Here is a 26784-nt window from a genome sequence, read left to right on the forward strand (position 1 = left end):
GATGATTTCTGTGTAGCTGTGGGTGTCCAGACTGATGTAAGTGCATTTGGTTTTAGTTTGTCTTCGGTTGTTCACTGAGAAAGACAAACTAGGCCCCAAAGACCTGTAGGAATTTAGGATAATTTCCTGAATAATGATAGCAACCTTAATAAAACATAAAGACCTAGCATTTCACAAAAAAAAAGAACCAATCCAAAACCATGAGGCTGTGGTGGCCTTCAGTGGGTCAAAGCTTAGACTCTAGCAAAATCCATTCTGGTGCAGCTGGTGCTCTCAGATCCCTGGGCCAGGGCTGCAGCCCAGCCTCACAGGTACCAGGGCACATCAGATTTGGGGTCTTTGTTTTACTTTTGTTTATGGTAAACTTACAGATGTGCAGTATGGAATAGACTTGAGCCAGGAGATGCCTAACACGCGTTGCAGATGTCAGCATGGTGCACAGGGATGCCCTGAGAAGATGCTGGCTGGCTCTGGCTGATGTGCTGTTGTCCCGGTGTCTGCACTTGTTCAGACGCTGCTAACTCTGGTCTCTGCTGTTCTTTGTTATTTTGTGTAGGTGTAATTCCAAATCACCTCAATTTGTTGTTGTTATGGCAGCTTTAAAAAAAAACCTTCCTGATCAAGAATGAGGGAACCCACCGCAGTAAATACACTGAAGTGAGTCAGACAAAGGCCTTTCTCCTGCAGGCACTTCAGGACGTGGCTCGGGGCACAAGGCTAAACAAACAAGGACAAATAAAATGAACAGGGCTTAGCTGGAATAGAGATCGCTGTTGTTGAACATGAATTGAATTTTATTCAACCGCTGGAATTTTATTTGTGCAAAGTGTTGTCAACTTATAACAGAAAGGTAGTGAAAGAAGAACATAGAAAAAGAAATGACTGAAGGAAGCACAGATGAAGTCGACGCTCTTGAAAGCGGCTGGGGAGATGAGTTCAGGAGTGCAGAGCATGTGTAGGCAGTGCGTGGTGAAGAGGTGAAAACCAGGGCAAATGTGTGACCACAGGCTCAAGATCGTGTGTCAGATCAAGCGATGAAAGCCAGAAGATGGATCACTGGCTTGGGAAAGATAGCAGGTACAGTGGATAGTAACTGTGGAAGGGCAGCCCAAACAGCTGTATGAAAAAAACCCCAGTCAGGGTAGGGATGTTATTGCAGCAGTGCAGACATACCTTTCCACAGATGCTTGTAAAAACTACATATGCTATTTATTACCATCAGGTAGCAATATAAATATATTAATCATAACAAACAGAGTCTGTGCCAGGCTACATAGTCACTAATCACCATTCCACAACATTTCCAGACACCACAGACAGTTGAAAACCAACTAATTACGAAAGTCTGCCCAAACTTTGTAGTTTTTCATTGAGAAATAAGTAGCATTAGTCCAAGCTCAGAATAAATCTTTTTTTGTATGCAGGGCAGCAGCAGCAGCATAGTGAAAAACTGTGTCACCGTCAGTGCACAAATATCCATCAGCTCAAGCAATTGATGTAGATGTAATCACCATCTCTAACAGAAATAAAGTCAGGGTAATGGAACATTGTCACAGGATCAATGTCTCCTGTTTTGAAAATAAACCCACTCAGCTTTGCCTTTGCATTTATGTACCAGCAGGTGACCACATCATTCAATTCAATTGACACAGTCCGTTAGAGCCTTAGAGTGAATGATCTATTGTGGAAACATCAGGAGCAGCATATTGGGAAAAATGGAATATTCCTGATCAGACTCACAGGCCATGTTATTTGGTGGGTTTTCCAGCAGTGAAAATGAGAATAAATCAGCTGAGAGCAGAAACTTAGCACAGTATGGAGATCTTTAACCCCATTTAACTGTTTAATTTCTAAATGTCCTTGATAAAAATTTTGGACCATAGTACTTGTGCTTATTTTCAGTTATGTGTGGTCACAAAAATACACTGACATTTTTGGATGTCGCCTCTCCCTTAGCCTCAACAAAAACTCTTGATAGGGCTCATTTTGACCAGTTCAAGAGCTCTTCTCAATCGGTTATTTTCTCTGGAATTTTTACACAGTTTGATCCAAGTGAGGATTAATGGGTGTGCTCCTACATTCATCCATAATTAATTTTTTGCGAAGGCCTTAATGCAGCACAGGAGATTAGCACTCATACAGTTGTATGCTTAAAATTGAAGCATACTGAAGAAGTATATTGCATAGGACTTCAGACAACGTAGCAGATAATGCTGCTTCTCATTTTCATCTTTCTGGCTCTTGATTCCAGCAACCTACTGCTATTCTGTGTCTTGATCTAGAGAATATTAGTAGACCACTATTTTAGTACTTAATGAAGCCATTTAACAATTTTACAAAGCCTTCAGAGAAAGTCTATAAGTTTGATTACAAAACTCTTAATTTATTTCAATCAGGTATTCCTGAAGGATTGTGATCTCGTTCTAAAGGGACATCCTTCTAATGGCCTAAGAATGGAAGCTCTACAGCTTGCTTGATGTTATCACTGTTTCCATGGTGGCCCTTCCAATAAGACTTTCCCTTTTTTGGGGACAGATGTTTCCATGTGGAGTAATGACAAGGACTTGTCTGGTAGTTCCCTCTCCATACAGAGCAGGTACAGGTTAGCATGCAGGGCCTAGAAGGTGGATTTTTTTCAGTTCATCTTCTGAAGTAATCCACACTGACCAAGCCTGTACTTCTGCTTCCCCAGGTAAATGCTAATTCTGGTGATCAATCACAAGCTAACTGTTTCTAATCAGCTTTAGAAATGCCGCAATTCCAGTTTTGCTGCCAGAGGCATCTGCCCAGCTTGTGCGCAGATAGGACAGTGTAACCCTGAAGGTCATCCTGTCCAGCCAGGGGTTCTGCTTTTGTGAAAAATGCATTTGGTCTAGATTAGCTGTTTGATCAAGGAGAATTTCATAATATTTGGTTATATTTCCTGGTATGCTCTTAAAAATATTTAAGGATCGAAAGAGGGCAGTGATTTAGGTTTTTAGCAACCACTTCTGGACGGTTTTTATTTAATCCTAGTTTTCCAGCATCAGTGGGCTCAAGCTTTGTGATTAAAATCCTTCTCCTTGGCTGCCTTCAGGGGAGCAAGAGAGGATGTTGGGCCTTGGGGTTTTGTGGGGGGCCAAGGAGGGATGGCTTTCATGAAGTACCCAAAATTGAGGCAGGGCTTTCTGCTGGTGGTTTTACTGGCCTATGGGTGCATGTTCTGAGCAGCTGGGTTTGCCTTTTAAGTTTTGAAGGACTAACATACTTGCTCCTGAATAAGATGTATCTGAACTACCTCTGTTTCAACAGTGTTCTAATTATTGTGCAGAAAAGTTGTGGCTGGATAAAAATGTCTCTATTCATTGTATCCCAAACAGCTCAAAAATCTTGAAAATACTGACCTGTGATTCAGTTTTACTATTCTGATACAGGAAACAAGGAGGAAAATCTCCCCCGAAGACATAATTTCTGGCATTGCACTCTAACAAGGAAAAAAGAGGCATAAGAACCTAAGGAGCATTGAATAAAGTGCCAGTACGAGAAATATCCCCAATTCTTTAGTCACTCAGGGGATTTACAAAATATGGCTGCTAGGGATCACCACAAGATGCCCTGTAGCTGTCCAGGAAGATGTATTTTTAACTCTGGAAAGCATAGAAGTTGCAGCTTTGTAGCCATAGCCCTGGAAATACGATACTGAATATACTGTCGCTTGTGTCTCTGCTGGAAGATCCGGAATCCCGGCCTCCTGGGTCACGCAGCAGATGACTTTGGGGAGGAGACTCATAGTTCAGTAATTAAATACTACTTTGCTCCAGGCAAAACCAACAAATGGGCTTCATCTGCAGCTTAATTCGTAATAGTACTCAGGCCTGTGCTTGGTGTTTCTGGGGACTGAGAACTCTGATAAGTAGACAGTAACTGTTATTTTTAGCTAAGATTTTGGGTGGATTTTTTTTTTCTTTTCCTCTTCCCTCTCAGGGCTATAATCCTTTTTCTTCAGAAAATCTCAAACTGGCTTTGTCATCTCATAAGCTTCATACTCTCAAATTGGCACAGGAAGACAGAGACTGTTGCCATAAATTAGGTCACTAATGCTGAAGTAGAGAATACAAATATTTATCGCCTGAACTAAGGAAAACAGTTCAGATGAGGAAAGGAAGAACCATTTTTTTAGTATTTGGAAGTGAAGCTGTATTCTTGAGATTAAAAGCAAAACGCTAGAGTTAAAAGATGAACATGAGAAGCATCTGTCTGAAAATGCTAGCAGAAAAACTAGCAAATCTTGATCATATGGGAAATCAGTAAGAAGCTTCATTAGTTAGAATTACAGATAATTTTTTATGCATGTTCACATTTGACATAGATTGTTGAATCTTAAAATTATAAAAGGGCACATTTAAATAATAACCATTTAGAGACACAGGTAAAAATGCAGAAAATGAGATAACCTTCGTTTTGACATATATTACAACAAAGCTTATGCATTTAATTTAAAAAATGTTTTCCTTTAAATTCAGAAGGTTAGAAAGAATTCCTAATTGCAGATTGTCAGATAGCAGGATAAGGGCTCATTTGTTTTGTGCCTAATACAAAGCTGGACCCCGTCTCTCAAGTGGTGATGTGAAAAATAGGATTGATTAGAGCAATAAGTTGATACTGTTAAAGAAAACTCAACTTCTTTTCCCTCTTCTTAAAGCATTAGAAAATGATCATTTTGATTGAAATTGATGTTTAAGAAAGTCTTAAACAGAAGTATGTACAATGTTGGTCATACATTGCATGCTTGACATGCAGGAACAACTAATTAGTTTTAGTTTTCCTTTATAAACTGTTTCTGAAGGGCTATATATACATAACTCTTCTGTGGATATGGTCTTACTGAGTTCAGCAGCTGTTTGGGGCAGAGCCACCATGTCTTGGGGAAGAGAAGAGCCTTTGGAGAAGGCTTTAGTAGAACAGTAGCCACCAGCAACAGCATTTTGTGGAGGCCCAGGTGAGAAGTCCAGTTCTGCTCCCGTGGCAGAGGTGGTATCTGAACAAAGTCCTGCTGAAACCTTGCAAATCCAGGAGCTGGCCTGATGCGAGTGGTTGGATTTAAGTAGCACCTTTTTCACTTTCTTAGCATGTCTGAGTTGATAAGTTCAAGCGGACTTGGTGGCATTGGTGCCTCACTGTCATATAATAGAATCATAGAAGACTTAGGGTTGGAAGGGACCTTCAAAGCTCATCTAGTCGAACCCCCCTGCCATGAGCAGGGACATCTTCACCCAGATCAGGTTGCTCAGAGCCCCATCCAGCCGGCCTTGAGTTTCTCCAGGGATGGGGCATCCACCACCTCTCTGGGCAGCTGGACAAGATGTGGAGTTGGCTGGAATGGCACTTTTCTGGGCTACAGGTATCACAGCAACCACAGAGCTGTTGGGTTCAGCGGGTGTGTGTGCCAGCCGGGGGGAGCCCCAGTGTTAGCTGCACAGCAAAATGAAGGAAAACAGTGTATCACACACAGGACTTCAGTTTCATTTTTAAGTCAGGTAATATAGGTGTAAAACAGAATTGTAATAAAACTTTCCAAAGGACTTGTATGTACCTCCAGATTTGTTGAGTGAAATTAAGACTAAACATTCCCAGGTTGGTCTGTATAGTTTGTCGGGTCCTTTTTTAACCATCATGGTCATTTAAAAAAGCAAAACAAAACAGTTTTTAAGCAGCTATTAAAAAACTGGAATCACTGTTTATGTGCACATGTGCTAGCAAAATATTTTTCAGGTTTACTCGTGAAAGAGGAAAAAATAAAAGAACTAGTGGCAATATTTCTGCTGTAGGAGATTTATTGTTTCTGTAGCCAGACTTCTGTTTTCTGTGGATAAATGTAGCCGTCTGTTTCTGTCTGAACATTAAACATTCTTCAGAGCTACCCAGAGCATTAGTTGTTTCCTTTAACATATCATAGTTGGTACCAAACTAATGAGGGGTGTGTTTTGGGGAATTATTACTCATAGCAGCCTGCCAGGTTCTTCTGCTATCCTGCCTAATTAGGATGTGTTAGAGCCCACCCAAAACTGCAGAAATGTTCCTTTCTTAGGCTGCTTGATGATACAATAAATCTAACTCTAGTAAATCTAATTCTAGTAAATCTACTGTATATTATAAAACTGATTAGGAGGTACAGAGTGATAAACAGATGTATAAACTTTCTCTGCCAGTTCAGGTTTGTTAAAACCATAAAAACCAAAACCAAACATCAAAAAAAAGCTATTAGGCCAGGAGCCATATCGGGCAGCATCTGTTCTCTAGCATTTGGCACGAACCTGGAAGAAGAGCACAAAGCTATCATAAGCATGTAGAGTAGAGTAAAAATTTGTCGGATACACAATTGGACTTGTACTGTTGGGCACCCATTAACCTGCAGGTCCCTTGTTCGTGATAGTGGAACTTGACCTCATTGTAATGCATTTTACTTGTAAATTTTACCCAAAGTGTGAAAGTGTGTGAATGGTCCTTGAGGGGTGGAGAAGCCGGTGTGAGAACCTGCGCGCTGGTGTGTCTGAGTTGTGGTAGAAACATCACAGAAATACAGGCACATTTTTGCTAAGTGGAAGCTGACTCAGAGTTGGTGTGTTGTCTTCTGGACAAGAAACTATATTTCCTTTGAAAAAGGTAGTTTCCAAATGACTTTTTCTGTGATTTCAGACATGGGTTCAGAGTTGTGACGAGTGGGTCAGGCTGCCTAAAGCACAGATGTGCGTTGTTCTGTTCCTGACCTGTGGCACATCTACTTTTTGAGTAGATCTTGAGGCAAGCATCTGTGTAGATAGTTGTCTTTTATTTTGTGATTCATATGTTTTATGCCTGATAAGTTTTGGGAGCTCAGGGACTTTCTGAAGCAACATTGAAAATTACCTGGGATATCTTGATACTATGCTGACTCTAATTGAACAGTGGAATTATAAACTACAGGCTCATCCTTCAGGAGGAGAATCCTACAGATAACCAGTGCCTGGAGCTCAGTGGTTTTGGATGATCGAGTGAGAAAAGGGTGATGGTTCCCTATGCTGTAAAACAGTTGTATTTGCGTTACCGCATTGCTGAGCATCGCAGGGATGCACGTTGGGTAAGAGAGACGGAGCAGAGGCATGCTGAAGTGAACTGGGTTTTAAGCAGTGGATATTGATCCTATCATGGTCCCAGGGACTTGGGCATGGTCAGTAAGCCCTTGTACATACCTTTTTTAACCTGTTTTGTTTTTTAATCATAATTCTACCTGATATGAATCTTCTTCGTGTGTACTGTCACTGCTCCAAGGTGCAAAACAAAAGCAGGGACAAGAGGGAGATTTCCTTCAAAGCGCACTAGGAACTACAACACTAGTGTGGGTGCATCATACTTTGGCGTATTTCTTGTAAATCCACAGAGCATTTTGAGTAAGGCTTGCAATTTTTGTGTGGGTCAGAAAAAAGAGCTTCAAGGATCTTGTTATATTTTCAGAATGGTTTTGGGAGATACAGGTGCAAATATCTTGAAATATTTTGAATGGGCCCTTCGCAAATTAGACTAGAAATCTAAAACTGGGTAGCAGTTATGTGTCTTTTCTGCTTATTTTTGAATAATTTTTTGTGTCCTTTCTGTTATTTAATTGGTTTTTTTTCTAAAATAAAGAGCAATGTTAGTATCTATTAAGTGCCCAAAATGAGTATTCGTCTATATGTGGAAATAGCAAACTGGGGGGGAGTAAACTAGCATTAATGAAGTAGGTCCATTGGTATGTGGGGTATTTATGTACAAGTATGGGTACATACTTAAAGATTCTTTTTTTCTTCTAATTTTCTTTTTGGTCTTTCTGCCTCTGTGTTTCCATTTCCATTCACATGAGACCAGTTTTAAGAAATCTCCCCCATTGCCTCCCGAACAAGCCCTGGGGCCTTCTTGGGGCATTAGGGAAAGTGCAGTTCACATGGTTTATGGTTTAGCGGGTTTATTTTCTTTCCCATTCCAATTTTTCTTTGGCAGATGTCCTCGGCAAGTTGTACTTTCAGCATGAAGCAAGGGGATGGCCCTGCGTGTTGAGCGCCGAGCAACATGGCCAGTGGCTTTGGGTTCAGTTGTTTCCCTCTCCGTCCCACTTCTGCCCCATAACCCTCATCCCTTGGGGTCATTCCTGCTGGTTATGTCCCAGGAAGGCAGAAGCGAGAAGGCAGCGCAGCTCCCAGGGCTGGAAACAGCAGCAGCTTCCCCATCCTGTTTAAAGGGGTTCACACAGCTCCGAGGTATCATCTTCAGCCAGCTGCAAAGTCTGCTCCCGGGGCTGCAGAGCCCTTTGGGGGCTGCTGGTTTCGCCCCTTAAGTCTGGCAGCCAGAGTCAAGCCCGATATCAATTCAAAATTTGTCAAAGGGAAACAATTATTGTATTCTCTTCTTCCTGCGATATTTTGTCTTTAATGTGATAGTTTGCTTTTGGGATGGGAAGAAGGGTGGCTGCGTGTCGCTCGTTCTTCTCCCCGTTCCTCCCTTCCCTGGGCTGTGTGATACTGGGGTGATGGTTGTTCCTGGGGCGCTGGACAAGCAGCTGCGTCTGTGATGGGGGCAAATACAGAAATGAGTTCTCAGAAAATTTAAATAAGCACCGAGGAAAATGGATAAAGCAATATCTAGGCAAAAATCTGGAACCTTTTGCACCCTTTTCAGTTCCATGTCCTTATCAGGCAAGCTGTGTATTTACTGAACGCATTTGTGTTTTTCTGGTTGCTGGTCCCAAAGCCGGTGCTGCAGTGCCATCTCTCGAGAGCCGGGCAGGACAGCATGCGGCGGTGCTCGGCCTGGCCAAAGCATCGCCTGGAAAGCACTTCAAACCAGCCTTGGAAGATGGTGCTCATTTGACCTGGGCAGGGTGAATAACACTTTTGACAGACAAGCAAGGTGTTAGCTTTTTTGTTTAGCTATCCAGCTATGTAACAGGTGAATTTATGTGGTGTGTCCACAACTCTGCTTTGAGTGGGGCGTCGTATTTATATTAATAATGCAGGTCTTCCCTACGTAGCAAATGGCACTCTCATCTGGCTTCTGTATTTTGATCTGTTTTTTGGATGATGCAGCAATATTTTAAAAACCAGTAACAGACCCATGAAAATAACACTACCATTTGTGTGTGTGTGTGTGTAATGTAAAAAAAGCTTCTTTGCGAGTCCTTTTAATTACCTTTTTTTTTTTTTTGGAAGGAAATATTGTTCTTCTTCCTACAGAACTTCTCTGTAGCAAAGTCTTAAATAAAGATGATGTGCACTAGGTAGGACAGCAAAACATAGCTGAATAGAATTAGTGTTTGGTTTTGCACGTGGCAGAGTTGGTTGCTAAACCATGAAATGGCTAAAAATGCCTTTCATTTTGCACACTGCTCAGTAAATGAGCCCATAAGGCATATTGTAATTTGGCGGGTATACCTTGTACATCAGGCATTGCTGCGGACTGTGGAGCAGTGGGTTAGGGCTAGTATTTTCTCTACAAGTTGTGTTGCACTAGCTGGAAGTTACTATACTGGAGAAATTACCTTTTCTGTTAGAAATGAGAAGGGTTTAAGTAGCTCTACGTTTTGATTTATTTCCTTGAGAAACTAAACCCATCTTTCCCCCTCCAGCAGCTCGGTGTACTTGAGCTGCTCTGTAAGCACGAGGTCTGGGTTTCTGTGAACACGTCCAACATCACGTACGGCCTCAGTTTCCCACTCAGGATAACCCCGGCTCCACCACTCGAGTCCCACTGGTCCGAGCCCTCCCTGTGCACCTCTGGGCCTGTGTCACTTCTCCTGTTCCCCCTCCAAACCCAGCGGGCAGCATGTGCTGCCCCCTCCCACCTCTGGCTGTTAGCTGGGCGCGTGATTTGGGGATCTGGGGGTGTCCGTGCGCTCATCGACTTGTCGGGGTTCCTGTGTGGTTTCAGGCAAACGCTCTCCTTTTGATGTCCTAGTTCATCCTGGAGCCTGTCCTCGCCTTGAGGAGTTCAGTTGGGTCTTTACAACACTGTGGGATGTTTGGAAAGTCACCTCTTGGAGAGCTCTTCTCACTGCCACAAGTGTTCACAATTGACGAGTAAAATTCAGAAGTCAGATGATAAGAAACAGAGCGTGGTCATTTTGCCCTGTTTCCATGGGAAACCTTGCTAGGAGAAGATTCCTAGAAAGAACACATCCGGCAGCCTTGTAACGCTGATCATCTTTTCGTCGTTGCTCACTGCTGTGTTTGCTGTATTCCCACTTGGAGCAATGGTGGTGAAGGATTTGACCCTGCAGCCATGTAGCAAAAACTTGTTTGAACAATGGAACACAACCTGTTTCTGGTTGTCTATTTTTTTTTTTTCTTTTTTCTTTTTTATTTTACATTGGATCCAGGTCAGAGTTTGTCAAATAATAGGGCAGTCGCTTACCTTCTCTGACTCGTGTTCCGTAGAACAAAACGATAGTGGCGGCTGGGTGAAAAGCTGGAGGGTCTGTCGATGAAAAGTGCTGCGTGGATACTGGGAGTAGGAGATGGACCTTATTTCCTACCCTGTTCTGGAAGCTGATTTTGTGCTTGTTTACTAGATGGCATGGAAAGATCAAGATTTTAGTTTTCATATGCTGAGAAGTCATGAGAACGTTCTCTAAAATGAGGCTTTAATTTTCTCCTTCCCATTTTGGAGACTCTTGTTGCTTCATATTTTCAAAATTTGTCATCAGATATATATATAGTCTGATACATTCTTTGTGTTGCTAAATATTTACCATTGATAAAATCAAGGGGAAAAATGTGTCTGTGTATATATATCCCTCAATGTTTTTTTAAGTATTGATTAAAAACCTAGAGAAATGTTACTAAAAATGTTCTGTTTAGTTTGTCTCTAATTTCAGTAATTCTTTTTGCAAAGCGTAAGTGTATGGCTGAGATGTTTTCTAATTTTTAGTGAAAATAGTTGGGCTTTCTTTGAACAGATGCAGTGTTTTAACGCATGTTGCACCTTTTTCCTAGAGGAGGAGTACCTGAAAATCAAAGTAGATTAAAAGTGAGAACTTGCCTAGGAACTATCATGCAACAAAGTTCTCCGTCTTCGTTAGCCAGACACAGGGAAATACACATTTTGAAAAATGTGTTCCATAGCAATTAAGTTGATTAGATGAAACATACTTGATTATTTTTTAAAAAACTGTGAAATTAGGCCTTTTTAGTACTGATATTAAGCAGCCTATTTCCCCAGTCCGTACCAATTTGCATCATTTGAGAATCCAGCCCTTCAATATTTAATTCACTGACCTTTATGTTGTGGTGAGACAAACGACTTTTTAATGACTACAACAGATTTATTTGCATTATGAAATAAAACCATTGTATGTGCTGCCAGGGAGATACTTTCTAAATACAGCATTTGTTGAGGAATACGTATTGGGTACTAAAAATATTTAATTGACCTGCTTTTTTTACTTTCAGGGTTGTGTCCTTTGTTGTGACCTCATGGTTTAACTGGGAATAAAGATGAGTATAAGCAGTGATGAGGTTAACTTCCTGGTATATAGATACTTGCAAGAGTCAGGTGAGTTTTGACAGTTGTTAAATAATGAATAATTTATTTGATATTCATCTGCAACTGGCTCTAGCAATTGCACACTCATGTAATTATTTTGCCAGTAGGCATGTGCTTCACTCTGAACTGTTTCTTGGTGATTCTTCTCAACAAGAGAATTAATTCCTGCCAAGTTACCTTCTGTAACTTAATCAGATTTAGTAATTTGGAGCCTTCAGATGGCAGTCAACCAACTAAGGACTCGCTTGATTGCTATAAATGTGTTTTCCTGGAGAGATCAGTTCTATCTACAGGGTGATGATGACGTTTTGCCACATTTACTTTGGGGCTACTTGAAGAAGAAAAATAAGTATGACCACCAAAATAGTGGTTTTTTCTGTTCTGTCTTGGGCCAATGGTGGTTCTGCAAGATGGTCTTCTGTGGCTAAATTCCTTGTCTGAATGTGGCTGAACGAGGGTGGATGTTGCTGTATTTCAAAGGAAGAAGTGGCAACTGTGACCATGTGACTCATATCACTTTAATCTAAATATAAATGAAGAGAATTTTTACAGGGATGACTCTTGGGTTCTCAAAAGCCTCCCTCCCTGTAGGACATTATCTTGGGGGATTTTGTCCTTCAGTGTCAGGCTGGCCAAAGCCTCCTGCTTCTTGGAGGAAGAGCAAAAGGCAGATAAATATTTTCAGTCTTGAAAACAAACTTTAGGCTTCTGGAAAATGCGTATGACTAATGCAACATCTGCCCACTGCTCATGGACTTCTCAAATTGAGACAGGTACCAGAAGCAAGATGGTAGATGGCTGAGTTTTTCAGTCTCTGCTTGTCAGAAGAAAGGAGAAATGTATTGTTCCACCTGAATTTGCTGAAACGTATTAATGTTCTTCTTCCAGTGGCAGATTGCTTTTGTCACTGAAGCCAAACCTACAAAATTGCTTTATCTTCATTGAAAGTTTGCCGGTAGCTTTCTAGTTACCTGACGGGGGCGGGGGGGGGAAACCACTTTTAAGAAAAAAATTCTGTGACAGTAAATTTAATTTGCTGAAACAACTAGTTTTCTCTAGGTTAAATTCACCTTTTCAGGGTAATCATATAAAGAGCAAGCAACTACCAGTGCTGCACTGTAACGTCCTTGCCACTTCTTAATCAGTGCACAATAATGATGTAGTTCTAAGTGCCAAAACACACACGGTTATGGCAGCACTGTACCACAAAGTGAATTCTGCTCTACAGACAGATGCATTTTGCTTTCATGGGTAACAGATCCATGAGTAAAAGTAAGAAACAAGTCTTGGTGTCTTGTGGAGATATATTCCATTAAATATGATATATGATATGTTATGTAGAGTTTTAGAATATATAAATATATGTAAATGCTATTGCAAATTGTATATTTAAATTTTTATATTTACTTATGCACAGATACTTTGCCAATGATACTGTAGTTAAAAATTGCTGTGTTTCTATATAAACTATGTTTGTCTTTTTGTACATTTAAACTAGGAGCATATGAGGGAAACAACAGAGGTGTCTTGAGGAGCTTTTTGTAGTTCCTAAGCATGCTGTAACTTTGTATAATTTGCTTAGTTTTGTAAACAGAAGATCTTGCAGTAGCATTGCAAGTAGTGTTGTCTGTCTATAAATCAATTCTGATATTTTTGCCTCGTCTTCAGGGTTTTCCCATTCAGCGTTTACTTTTGGTATAGAGAGCCATATCAGCCAGTCCAATATAAACGGTGCTCTGGTGCCACCAGCTGCTTTGATTTCCATCATCCAGAAAGGTCTGCAGTATGTAGAGGCAGAAGTCAGTATTAATGAGGTAAGGAGGCTTTGCCCACAGGAACATTATGTCCTTGCTTGCACTAAGTTTGAATGTTAGTATTTTTTCTTAACTTTCTTGTATCCTATTTATTTACTTTTACTCCAGATTCCTTACTGCTGGTGTTCACCATGACTCCAGTGGTGGAACCAGAATGGAGTGACATAACTGGGTAGGGGTTCTGCCCAGTGCAGCCACACAACACCAGGCATGGTGTTCTGGCTCATTGCTTAAAGGTCCGTTGTCTGTAGAGTTCTTACCCTCATATAATGTTGAAGTAAACCCAGACAAGTGCAGTAAAATAATCATTGAGACAAGTAACCTCTTAATTTTTGTTTCTGTAGACTTGCACTAGGGAAGTGGGAGAGCACTGTGCAGCTCTCATGTGAGTGATGTGTCATTGTAACGAAGTGAGGAGAGCCCAAGGGTGAGGTTTCCCAATAGAGAGAGGCTTTCACTTTGTGGCAATGAAGGTAGATGCTAGTTTGCTTTTTGCCTCTGCTGGCTAATTCATCTTGAGCAGGATCTATTAAATTTGATGTTTAAATAGTTATTCCAGCAGTACAGAAAGCCATATATCTTCCTGCCCGATGCTACAGATACTCATCCTCAATTTCCATTCTCATTTATGCCTGGAAGGTTAGCAGCCTTTGTAGCTGTCACTTATATTACAGAAGGAAACAGTTTTTTTCCACCAGTTCTGCTCTTTCCAGTCTCCCTTAAGTCTGCTGTTTATATGTAGCTTTCATAGTTGCAGTGAAGTGAATTTTTTCCCTTTGGAAGCCTCAGAAAAATAAAGCAAGTGATTGGAATAGAAGGAGGAGACCCTATATTTATCACAAGGAATCCTTCTAGCCCCTAAAAATAGATCCTTACAAAGCCCTAAGCATATGTATAAGGGTATTTTTAACTGGGTCTTGTCCATTTCAGGATAAAATTCTTCCTTGTTGTTTGAAAGCATGCCAGCACTGTTTAAAAAGAGGAGGAAAAACTAGTCAGCTCTGCAGATAATATGTTTATGGAAAGTATTAGTCTAATAAGATAGAATAACTTCACAAGCCAGTGACCTGACTTGCAGTGCTTGCAGCTCTTCAAACAAACCATTAGATTTCGTTGCAGCCACTCATGTTTGAAATCATAGTCATACAGAGCTTACAGAATTTCTTGCTTTAGCATGTGATTTAGCAAACTCAAAGCATATACCATTTAATTGCAGAAGCTCTGCTAGAGGCCTGCAGTGGCCACTTAAGAATAGAATTCTAATCCTAACCACAACAAGGAGATACCACTTCTAGCACTACTTGCAAACTGTTTTATTATATTATATTATATTAAATCAAAACTTTTGCATTAGTTTTCCTTGGAATTTTTGCCCATAATGTTAATTTGTACTTGGTGTTGTCTTTTTTGTTTGTTTGTTTTCTCCCTCTGTTGTAATTTAGGATGGTACCTTGTTTGATGGTAGGCCGATAGAGTCTCTCTCACTGATAGATGCAGTAATGCCTGATGTGGTCCAGACCAGACAACAGGCCTACAGAGATAAACTTGCACAACAGCAGGCAGCAGCTGCTGCAGCTGCAGCTGCCACAAACCAACAGGGATCAGCGAAAAATGGAGAAAATACTGCAAATGGCGAGGAGAACGGAGCACATACTATAGCAAGTAAGTTGAGATAGAAATGAACCTTAACCTATGTTATGTCATTTCTTTGTCATTTAATGTGTTGTTGGTTAATGAGGTCCGGTATGAGCCAGCAGACTGAGGTAAACATGTAGAGGTACTAGTAACCCTTCAGCTTGCAGAGGAAAACTTCATAATAGGTGACACATCAATAGATGGTGTCTCACCTTTCACTGTCCCAGGTTTGATATTTGGAGTTGCAGGAGGAAATGCAAACTTCTGAATTTATTAATCCGCAACATTCCATTGACTAGTCTCGTTTCCAGTATGGCTCCTTTCGCATCATCTGGAGGACGTTCTTAGAGCTCTTTCCTAAAGAGAAGAAATTGGAGACAACTCCTTAAATATTGCACTTCCTCAGCTTTGGCCTCTGTATGAGGAGCAAGGAGAGGAGTCTGCTGGTCCATAGCTGCTTAAAACTGAGCCTTGCTCGTGGTGGTCCACAAACTACCTTTGACAAGTGCTGCCAACCCTGGGAACCGCAGAGCTGGAACCAGCTCTCTGTAGGATACACTGCCTTGTGCTGGGAAGATCGGGGCTGCCAAAACAAATCCTGTGTCTTTTGTCTCCTTTATCCATATCAGTTTTCATAATTTGCTATTCAAAATTATTTGATGCTACTTGTTACAGGTTTGGTTTATTCAATTGGTTCCATTTTAGTTGTGATTTGTGAAACAGGTGGGATTTGTCATCACCAGTCAGAGGAATGTAACTGACAGTCAGGCTTAGTATAGAAAAGTTCAGGCCAGACATCAAAATGGGATTTTGAACATATTGTTGTGGAAGTTGGAAACTGGAAATATAATCTTTGGCTTGAACAAATAAGATCTCTTCTTTGGTGCTTTCATTAAAACTCAAACCAAATATTTACTTGTTAACAGTGAACTGGATAGAGTAAGCTGAAACTTCAGATCTTGGCTGCTGTTAAATGTGATATACCAGCATCCCCTGCTGGCTGGTACACCAAATTATACTGGCATTGCTTCTCGTTAGTTGAAGCAATGTTTTATATGGTGTTCTTTCTTAAAAATATCCGCATGTTCTAATAGCCTTTTCTGTTTTCTCACACATACAAACAGCGACAGAAACCCTTAATGTTAAATTAAGCACAATATGTCAAATGGTTTGTTTAACCACAGTGAATAAATATGGAACAGGTGAACTGTTCTGTATTTTTATATTCTACATTTACACTCAGTGTGAATTTGTTTTTAATAATAGAAAATGATTGATGGTAGCTGCCAAGAAAATTGTTTTGTAAGTTGAATTACCCCCAGTATGTTGTACGGAACAATGTGGATTCAACATCACTTCCACGCAGAAAGCTCCGTATCGCCACAATTCCATGGTAATTGCCGATGCAGTTTAAAAAGCTCTGTTGTCAGTTTACTGTATCACCAAATGTTATTATATTAATTAAAGCCATTTTGCAAATGAAGTGTCTGAGATGTAGATTCAAAACCCGTTTGACTGCATTTGGAGAAAAGAAAGGTTTGGGTTTTTTTTAAATGAATGTGTCATAAACATATTTTTAAAGCACCAGATAGACTAGTAACATATTGTACTATGCAGCATCATGCCTGAAAAACTGTGCGTGCTTTTAACATCAGTGGTTATTTTTTAACGTAGCAAAGAATGAACTTTTGGCCTCAATTTTGAAGTTTCAAAGTTAAATCCGTTTGGATGCTGAGGGTTAGAAGGGCTGAGAGCTTTCTCCCATTTTTGAAACTCCCCATCTGTTTGTAGTACTTCATAAATTGGAACTAAAAAAATAAAGGAACATTACAGCTTTGCCAAATTTTGATCCATGTAAATTGTGAATTAATTGTTACGCTCATCCCAGAAGAGCATAAACCATACTAGTTTACAAGGTATTGTCTCGAATATCCCAAAATATTAAAATCCACCTCTCTCTACTGTTGTTTCCCATAATGCAGATAATCACACAGACATGATGGAAGTAGATGGAGATGTTGAAATCCCTCCCAACAAGGCAGTGGTGCTGCGTGGCCACGAATCTGAAGTGTTCATCTGTGCCTGGAATCCCGTTAGTGACCTCTTGGCCTCAGGGTATGTGCGTTAACCACCTGTGTACGTAGTATTGGTGCTCATTGGTGCACTTCTGTACGTAATTCCTGCCCCAGTTCCCTCTACATCAAATGCCACGTTTGCTCCCTGGAAAGGAATACTTTTAAAAATTGAATTAATCGGGAGGAGGAGTTTTAATTTCATTAACTGTTCTGTAGATCTGGAGATTCGACAGCACGGATATGGAACCTCAGCGAAAACAGCACGAGCGGCTCTACGCAGCTGGTACTTCGACACTGTATACGAGAAGGAGGGCAGGACGTACCCAGCAACAAAGACGTGACATCGCTGGATTGGAACGTAAGTACAAATGGTGGTGCTCAAAATACTCCCAAGAAAATTATACCTATAATTTTTGCGTAGTCAGATTTTAAGTGACAGTAGCCGTGCGTCCTCTGCTGCGGCTCTTGAAATATTTCTATTTTTGAGTTGCATTGGATTTTCTTGTATTGTACTTCAGGGACTTCTTCTTTATAAGTCGTAGTCAATGGAATAAATATCATAAATCTTACACAGACGTATTCTACCTGCAATTTGCTTTGTGCTCATTAGCTTTGAGTTATATATTAAAAATAAATGAATAATATATCCTTCTTGCTGGCAGAGTGAAGGTACACTTCTAGCAACTGGGTCTTACGATGGCTTTGCAAGGATATGGACTAAAGACGGTAAGGGAAATACTTACAATTTCCAGTGTATTTTCCTGTATTGTGGCTCTCAGCATAGTTTTTAATTTTTTTTAATGTATTCATATCAATATAAATTTTCAGGTAATCTTGCCAGCACCTTAGGGCAACATAAAGGTCCTATATTTGCGTTAAAATGGAACAAGAAAGGAAACTTCATTTTAAGTGCAGGAGTGGACAAGGTGAGATAATCTTTGGTAAAATTAAAATTTCTTTCTTTCGCTGTTATAATCTAATTGTAAACATAACAGAAAAGCTATAGAAAGTAAGTAACTTAAACTAAAGGCACGGGACATAAATATGTACTTATGAACATGTCATGCTAAATATGTTTAAATATGTTTCTTGGTGTTTTATAGTAGTGTATTAGTGTATTAGATTTCAGTGTCCCTATATCTCTTCCCAGTTACGTTAGTGTGAGCTGGAAAGTCTGTGCATTGAATGCAGGAACATTAAACTTTTGTAAAACCAAATAATCTAAAATTTAGTGAAGCACTTTAAGCTAAGCCTCAGAAAAAAAATCACGCTGGAGGAGTAAGCTCAGGCTGATTTGGATATCAGTCAAGCCTGGCAATGATTTAAAAGGCTACATCTGAAACATAAGAAAAGTCAATATTTGTGTGGCTGGGGAGGTGCCAATAGAGGGATGCCATGAAGCTCATTGTTTAACTGTGTTTTGTTTCACATCTCTAAACAAACTTAAAGACTCACAAGGTCTTTAGATTCGAAGCTCTTGTTAGTGTGAGAGATTATACGAATGGTAGGGAGGCTACATAGTGATGAAGAACAGACCTAAGTTCAAAGAGTTTAACTTTTCCTCTGTAACTGATTCAGGGTGCAGAAGCAAATACAGGATTTCTCTTGATGCGGCTGGCAAACTGCAATCTCAGCAAGATCACAGGTCCACAGTACTTAAAACTGGCAGTGTCACTGTGGAGTACTACATTTTCTCCTTTATTTTTTTTCCTGTATGGATTTAACCTGGTGTGCTTTTGTGCCCAGCTTTATTAATGCTTGTGCTGCCACAAAGGAAGGAAAAGTAAATATCTCAAATCATGGAAAAGATGAGTTGTTTCTTTTGGCAGCCATAATGGCCTGTGCCAGTTTTTAACTCTGTGGAGGTACCACATTAATTTGCAGAAAAATATTCTGGAGGAGATAGAAGCTTGTTGTTTCAGTTAATAAAACTCCTTGGAGAAAACAACTGAGATTATGCTTTGGAAAGTGTTCTGCATGAGCAGAAAGATTGACTCAAGCTTACACTTCTTTTCCATAAATAATTCATGTGGTCAGTTCATGCTGCCGCTGAATTCAGTGTCAACATTTTCATTGACATTGATGTAGGTCAGGAATGTTGGCATAGAATATAGTGATTATTAAGTACTAATTTTGTCATGTTAGATTTCATTCATCAGGAAGATACCAGAAGCATTGGCAGAGAAGAATTACACCCTTAAATCTTTCATATACTTAACTATGAGACTAATTGTTTATATAAAAGATGTCCTTAGGGACAACTGAGTGTTTGAAATTACAATTTGAATATATAGGTTACTAGAATATAAATAAGAGTAAGGAGATAATTAGTTTAATTTTTTATTTTTTTTTATAAAAAAGAAAAGCCCACAACTCCCTCCTTACATCCAGACCCCAAGATGTTGTGATAAACACCTTTCTAATATTAAAGCATGTTAAGATTCTCTACTGTTGTCTGTACATCTACTAAAATTTCCTTTAATACTGGGTAGAACCCTAGAAATACATAATTGGGAGCAGATTTGGGCTAGGAGGAGTTGGCTAGGTAGTCTGGTACATGTGAATGGCAGTAGTTGTGGGAAAATTAGCAATTTGTACAGATTTATTTATTGTTTTTTTATCTGTTTACTACAGACCACAATTATTTGGGATGCCCACACTGGCGAAGCCAAGCAGCAGTTTCCTTTTCATTCTGGTAAGTCTTGATTGTCATCAGAAAAGACAAAAAAGGTGTTATTTATTTAAAAACGTAAATCTGGAGCTTATGGAGGTTCTTTACACCATTTTAAAGTCTTACAAGCGCTCTTTGGATACTGACTCCCATATTCATGGTCTTATGAATTTTGACAATGTAAACACAGAGTTCTGATTTTATAGCTTTAAAACTCACAATTTTATTGCAGTTCTATGAAGTCATAAGAGATGATCCAAATATTACTCACTTTCTGCAGCTCCACGCTGCCTGCTGTGCTGTCCCCACTTTCTTTGGCCACAAACCAGCTGAAAGGCTGTTTCCTGGCCCGCTGGGATGGGAGCACAGCCGATCAGGGGGTCAGACAAATTGCTGTGTGGGCTGCACGCTGTGCAAGCCTGCCAGAATCAGCTGGAAAATACAATAGAGAGGATGACGAACGTGTCATTGAAGGGCCTTTAGGGAATGTGTCTTGTTTCCGCTTTTTATTCTACTCACACTACATTTTCAGTGACACAACAACAATCAAAAACATCAATTCTTGATTCACTTCAAGCAATTCTGCGTACCATCTGCCATAAATATCTCGGCCTGACCAAATGGAATATGTCACCAGTGATTAAACTTCAAGTTACCACACCTAATAATGCTGAAATTAAGAAAGAAAATAAAGCATTACCTTTCTCTGGCTGCCATCTATGAGCACAAGCATGGGCTGTTAGTGGAGATGAACTGATGCATGATAATGTGTTGTTGAGGGAACCTGCTCCTCATGCTGACTCCTGAGATTTCTTCTCAGATGCATGAACTACAGCTTGTTGTCCTGCTGCACTGTCTTCTATATAAGTGTTTAATTTCAGATATGTTCTGTGTTTTAATGACTTCTGTTACACTTTGTTTCGTTTATTTGTGTAAGGCAGGTTTTGGCTTCATTTCTCACTGTTCATAGTGTTTGATGACCTCGAACTGCTGTAAAATTAGTGGTTGCATCCTGTTGGCATATGTTCGAAGGTGGTGCATGTTAAATTTGCAAATCAAACTCCTGCAGAATGCATAGCATAGTTTTAAATATGTTTCTTTTTCTTTCAGCACCAGCATTAGATGTTGATTGGCAGAGTAACAACACATTTGCCTCTTGCAGTACAGACATGTGTATTCATGTCTGCAAACTAGGACAAGATAGGCCCATCAAAACTTTCCAGGGTCATACAGTAAGTGCTGGAAATCTGGGGGTTGCTATAGGATATTTTTGTTAGTGAGAGACTGGGGACCCAGTATACTTTCCCGTGTACAGCACTCACATAATCATAGAAATATTTGGGTTGGATGGGGCCTTTAAAGGTTATCTGGTAATGGTTGATCTTTGGCAGCAGGCAATATACAATACATATGCAGGTAGCTGTAGTTAAGGTCATATGGTAACTGTATTCTCTATTGTTATTAGAACAATTCTGAATCCCATGTGCAGCTTTTTTTTACCAGTGCTGGGCCAGGATAGCAAAAGTGAGCTTTAGAAGGAGAAATATGATAACTATAAGACTCTCCTGTGCACAGCCTGTGTTGTATAAGAGCATGCATGGGAAAATGCGGTCAATAGGAATTTAGAAGTTATTGTTATGAAAGGCATAGCTAGGAATGGAAAATTAAATGTTAAAATACTGACAATTATACAAATACTCATAACTGCTGTCCAACTTTATCTTTCGTAAGCTGTCATTTGTAATGGAAGTGAAGACTCCAACTTATTCTCACTGTTCAATTTTAGAATGAAGTAAACGCAATCAAATGGGATCCAACTGGTAATCTTCTGGCATCCTGCTCTGATGATATGACTCTAAAGGTAATGTCAGTTCTGGTGCTGGCTCTGGTCTTTGTAGGGCTCTGGAATGCAGACGGTTAGCTCGGGCAGTCCAGCAGTGTCACTGTACTGGCCATGTTGTCTAATATTTGTTCTTTTTTAATATAACAAGATTAGGCAACCCTAGCAAGTTGTTGTTAATCAAAGCCAAGCTTTGGTCCAGAGAACTTGTTACAGGCTGCCACCCTGAGACTGGGAACATGATTTATTAGGTGCTTTTAGCTGTTTACAGAATCAGGTCGTTAATCATTAAGCTGTCATGCTTGATGGTTGCTTTTGGTTAAAAGGAACATTTGGAATGCCTGTTGTGTAATGCACACAAGAATGAGTGACTGGCAGCTTTCCTGGTTTTCTTCTGTTTCCCCTTTTTTCTAGTTAAAATATTTGGCATATAGTTTCTTAAGAGGCTGTGTGTACTCCTTCTTTTCTCCAGTTCATCAGGAGTCATTCTGCAGTTTTCAACTGCACCAACATTTTTCTTCCAAATAATTTATAGCAACATGCTTGCTTGTAGAATGGGGCCAAACGTGGGAATGTAGAGGGTGCTGTAACTTACAAGTATGACTTCAAGGAGCACTAGAGAACCATACAAACATCCCTCCAGGGTAGATGCACTAGAAGAAATGAAGTTGTTGATGCCTGGCAGGCCCGTATCATTTCCATGTTAGAATTGCCTTTCCATTACTCCCAAACTGCTTTATTTTTATAGGGTGTTTAGCACTATGTTTGGTAGAGTTTCAGGATACGTTTTTTAATGTTGACAGTTCTACTAATGACCCTTGGGACAGTTATTTCCATCTAGCTCACTCTTGTCTAATCAGGGACAGGGAATGGCTGAATAAGTAGCCATATATCCCCTCCTCTGCTGGCACATGGTCAGGCTCTTGCAATGGGAATCACCTTATCGAAATATAAACATTCAAGCATTAAGCCTTCTGTCTAAAGCTAGATGTCTAGACATCTTTAGTCAACGGAACATCTAACACCACTGAAGAGGAATTCATCCTTTCCCGAGTTAAGTGTCTAATTCACATGTGATGAGTAAACTCCTGAGAGCATCAGTCGTTCTCCGTTGGCAAATGGATGGAGTCAAACTAGCCAGCTTAACCAAGTATTTAATGCTTAGGCAGCTGAAACTCTGGTGAGATTAATTCCAATCCAGAGCTCAAGCTGTTGCTGCTGCCTCTTACTGAGTAAAGAGGTGACAACTGGGAACATGTCACTGTTCGTGGGCTCAGGCAATTCACTTCTTCGTCGCTGTTTTGAATTCAGCCTAGCCTGGAACTAATTTTGTTTTGTTCAGGATTAACTGGAAGACCAATTGCTTGTAGATAAGTCTACACATCATTAATCACTTGTGGATCACTTACTTTTGAACGGCAGTAGGAAGGAACGTCAGGTTTTGAAGCATATGGAAGATGCTTAGTGATGTGTTTATTATTCTCCCTTGCAATGCCAACTAGATGTTCTCTAGTGCAGCCAGTGTGGACTCTTTTCTTCTATACTAGTTCTGGGAAGAGGCGCTAGATTTTGATCACATCAATTTTAACTGGAAATACAATTTTAATTCTGTCTGCACATTGAAAATCAATTTCCTGTTCAGTGAGGCACCAATTCTGAAAGGCATAATTCAATGAACATGGACTTCAATTGCATCTTAAATACAGTTGGGCTTAAACATGCTTCTGTTAGCTTTTTCTAACAAAAGGTGAGCTAAAAGCACTACTGAAACAGATATTGTTAAAAAAAGCATTCCAATCATTAGCTACAATATCAATTTTCACATTTAGGAAAAGGTATAAACACCTTCCAAAATCCTTTCTGCAAACTCTTAATAGAACAAAGTTACTGTTTGTTGAAGATTATCATGCAGGAATTGGAGACCTAAGGAACACTGAAGTACTGAACAAACACCTAACAATGCTGTAATGTTTTTTTCAGTATGCATCTATGGCTTTGTATGAAAATGGAAAATGTCTCTACTATCCCTTTATTTCACTCAGTCTGTGTAGCAAGAAGTTCATTTTAAAATAGGACATTGATATTTTGTCAGCTCAGACCTGAACATATACATATTGCTCTTCTCATTTTAATATCTCTTTTCATCCCTGCACTTTCTAAGGGGCTTGCAGTTAACACATGCAGATTGGTTTCTATGGATGGTACCTTTCTTACTCATTAATCTCATCAGGTACTTACAATTCAAAGAATGGAGGGTACTGGAATAATACTTGTCGTAAGTACTCTAGAAACCCAGCAGTCATAGCAAATGTTTCCTGTGGCCTAAAAGGTAGAAGTCAGGCTGCGAATGATAAAGAAGAAAAATGTAAAATGTATTTTAGTACATTATTGTGCTAAATGTCTTTGTGTTTTCTTCCATTTTTATCATAGATCTGGAGTATGAAACAAGACAGTTGTGTCCATGATTTACAAGCACACAACAAAGAAATTTATACTATCAAATGGAGTCCTACAGGACCAGGAACAAATAATCCAAATGCCAATCTTATGTTAGCAAGGTACCATTTAATCCTGGTTTTAAATGCCTGTTAAGCATTATTTTAACTTCCCTCTTTACATATGTAGTTTTACAGAATGTTTTGAAGCATGTAGGATACTTTATCATATTGTGTCTGTATTAGAAACAAAAAATACGTCAAACGGAGATGTAATTAATCTGTGTTTTTTTTTTTCCCTTGACAGTGCATCCTTTGATTCTACTGTTAGGTTATGGGATGTAGACAGAGGAATTTGTATTCATACTCTGACAAAACATCAAGAACCTGTGTACAGTGTAGCTTTCAGTCCTGATGGCAGGTACCTGGCCAGTGGCTCCTTTGATAAGTGTGTACACATCTGGAATACGCAGGTATAGCTCTTTTGTCTGTTCAGAAGTTTGTGTTTTGGTCTTTTCCATCAGCACCCTTCAAACCTTTGTTGCTCCATCATTTTTCAGTCACAAAGAACTCTGCTGTTCCTAACATGCTGATTCACTTTCTTTTTGTTCTATGGTTACTTCTGTTAATGGATGTACATTTAATTTCTTTCTTTTTATGCTTGTCTATGATGAAATAATAGTTGTCTTTACATTGTCTTTACTTAGCAAAACAAAACAAACACTACTACCACCAAAATACATTCAACAATGTGTCTCCGGTAACAGGTTGCATGCCAAAATTGTCTGTGTTAACTCTGAACTTTAAAACTCCTTATAAAACAGATTTGCTGTGAAAATGATGACTGGATGTAGACATTGAATTTCACTGAAAAACAAGAGAATGTAAAGTGAGAGAAGATGATGATGGCAAAATGTTTCTGCAAAACTTTCTAGGAAAGGGCACTATTACTTGTTTTGTATTTCTGGCCAAAAAAGGACTGATTGCAAACGAGAATCTAAAGACCTCATTGTTAGGCAGGATGTGATCTCTGGGTACTGGGAATTGGATATTAATTTTTGAAAGGTTCATTTTAATAATTGGAAGTAGTCATAACCATCCCCAGTTTTGCCTGTCAGACACAAGAGATCAAGATGCCATAATTGTGTTTGTCCCGTCCTTCAACTGAGATTGCCCACGAGTCTCATCTGGACCATTTCTTTGAAGAATTCAAGCTTTTAAAAGCAGTGAGGAGGTTTTACATGCTGTACAAATCTTACTGGTTCGCTTGGATTTTGTTATATTAATTATATGTTTTGTCCCTTTTTAGACAGGTGCCCTAGTTCACAGTTATCGGGGAACAGGAGGGATTTTTGAGGTTTGCTGGAATGCAGCAGGAGACAAAGTTGGAGCAAGTGCTTCAGATGGTTCAGTAAGTACTGCTTGACTTGTTTGGCACTCTAACAACTGGCATCTTTTGGAAATCTTTTGACTAACAATGGAGACAAAATTTCCTTCTGTAGCTGAATTTTAGTACAGTCAGCTCACGTGTCGATGTTCACATATGAGCGTGCTGTAATGCTGGAAGGAGAATATGTCTTTATTCCAGCTTAAGGCATTACTATTCTAAACCCTCCAAACAACTCAGAAATGAAGATGCCTCTGATTTAAATTTTCTCTCCCTAGTGGGGATTACCATGGAAATGTGTTCATTGTGGCTGGTCTTTTTATTAAATAGTCTGGAAACAAGTTCATATTTGCCTCTTTGCCTTTTTGAGTGAAAATGTTCAGTGTAGATCATATTATTGCAATGCATGACAGGAGTGAAATATCTTCTCCATTGCATTCAACAGAAAGAGCAGCAAAACAACGTACAAACTTCTCAATGCTCATAATTAAGAGGTTCCTAAAAATCAGAGGAGCTATATGTAAATACCAGTGTGCTTACATTGCTTAGAAGCAACAGGGAATAAAATAGTGTGTTTAACTAATCATGAACTGCACCCTCTACCATCCCACAGCGGTGTATTGTCGCATCACCTCTTAGTTCTTCTGACATTGTCCTGCAAAGTACTGCAGTAAAATATTAGTGCGCGGTTCTCCATAACAAGTACAATAGCTGGTATTTTTGCTTGTGCCTCTTTTGCCTTGGTTTTAAAAGAAAGGTGAAGAGAGCCTAAGGAAAATTAGGATAAAATAAGAGTGATAAAGGAATTGTATTTTGAAGCACTGTAGCTTGAAGTAACAGATGTTAGTAAAAATCCATCCTGGTAGCCTTGTCCAGGGTCTCGGGTCGTATCATAACACAGGTGCCAAAGCGTTCTGTCCTGCGTGTCTAGCTTAGAGTTCAGAACAGAAAACAGGAAGTTCTGATTTCTAAGTAGACTAAACTCCAGAGAATTAATTTTGGTTGGTCTTTCATATCATTTTAGTCTTGTAAGTATGGACAATAGCATAAAAGGAACAAAAGCTCAAGGCATATTCTGAGTAGAAATTATCATTCCACCCTAGGTGACCCTTTTATATACATGCAGTGTAACCTTTCCAGTCTTCCAGTTAATTTGAACCTAAGAGGCTGATTATACTTGCAACAGATTGGTTTTCATTTATTTTTTTTTCTCTTTTAAAAATGTTTGGTTTATTTTGTTCTATATTGTTTTCTAACCAAAGCCCTCCACATCCTGTCTGTTGTAAATATAGCTCATAATAACTAAGCGAATAGAGGCACATTTGAACTGTTTGATGACTAAAAGCATAGCTTGTATATGGTTCTATTTTGCTAGTACATTTCTACATCTGACAGGAC

At 39.6% G+C, this 26784-nt stretch overlaps 1 protein-coding gene across 5 annotated transcripts in view; it reads left to right on the forward strand.

The window, feature by feature from the left end:
* The window catches only part of TBL1XR1 (TBL1X/Y related 1), a 114619-nt gene that overhangs the window by 82190 nt on the left and 5645 nt on the right, over positions 1-26784 (forward strand). For 2 of the 5 annotated variants that reach the window (XM_065073805.1, XM_065073806.1), the window contains 13 exons: positions 11436-11538; positions 13198-13343; positions 14786-15005; positions 16961-17093; positions 17270-17411; positions 17716-17779; positions 17882-17979; positions 19688-19748; positions 20835-20956; positions 21511-21585; positions 23995-24122; positions 24307-24472; positions 25309-25410. In XM_065073805.1, coding sequence (XP_064929877.1) covers positions 11481-11538; positions 13198-13343; positions 14786-15005; positions 16961-17093; positions 17270-17411; positions 17716-17779; positions 17882-17979; positions 19688-19748; positions 20835-20956; positions 21511-21585; positions 23995-24122; positions 24307-24472; positions 25309-25410 — 1515 coding nt within the window. In that variant the 5' untranslated portion in view covers positions 11436-11480. Of the gene's footprint in view, positions 1-11435; positions 11539-13197; positions 13344-14785; positions 15006-16942; positions 17094-17269; positions 17412-17715; positions 17780-17881; positions 17980-19687; positions 19749-20834; positions 20957-21510; positions 21586-23994; positions 24123-24306; positions 24473-25308; positions 25411-26784 lie in introns of all 5 variants that reach the window. The other 3 variants (XM_065073803.1, XM_065073802.1, XM_065073804.1) reach the window with 2 other exon arrangements.

The sequence above is a fragment of the Columba livia genome, chromosome 9 (assembly GCF_036013475.1).
Source record: "Columba livia isolate bColLiv1 breed racing homer chromosome 9, bColLiv1.pat.W.v2, whole genome shotgun sequence".
Lineage (NCBI taxonomy): Eukaryota > Metazoa > Chordata > Aves > Columbiformes > Columbidae > Columba > Columba livia.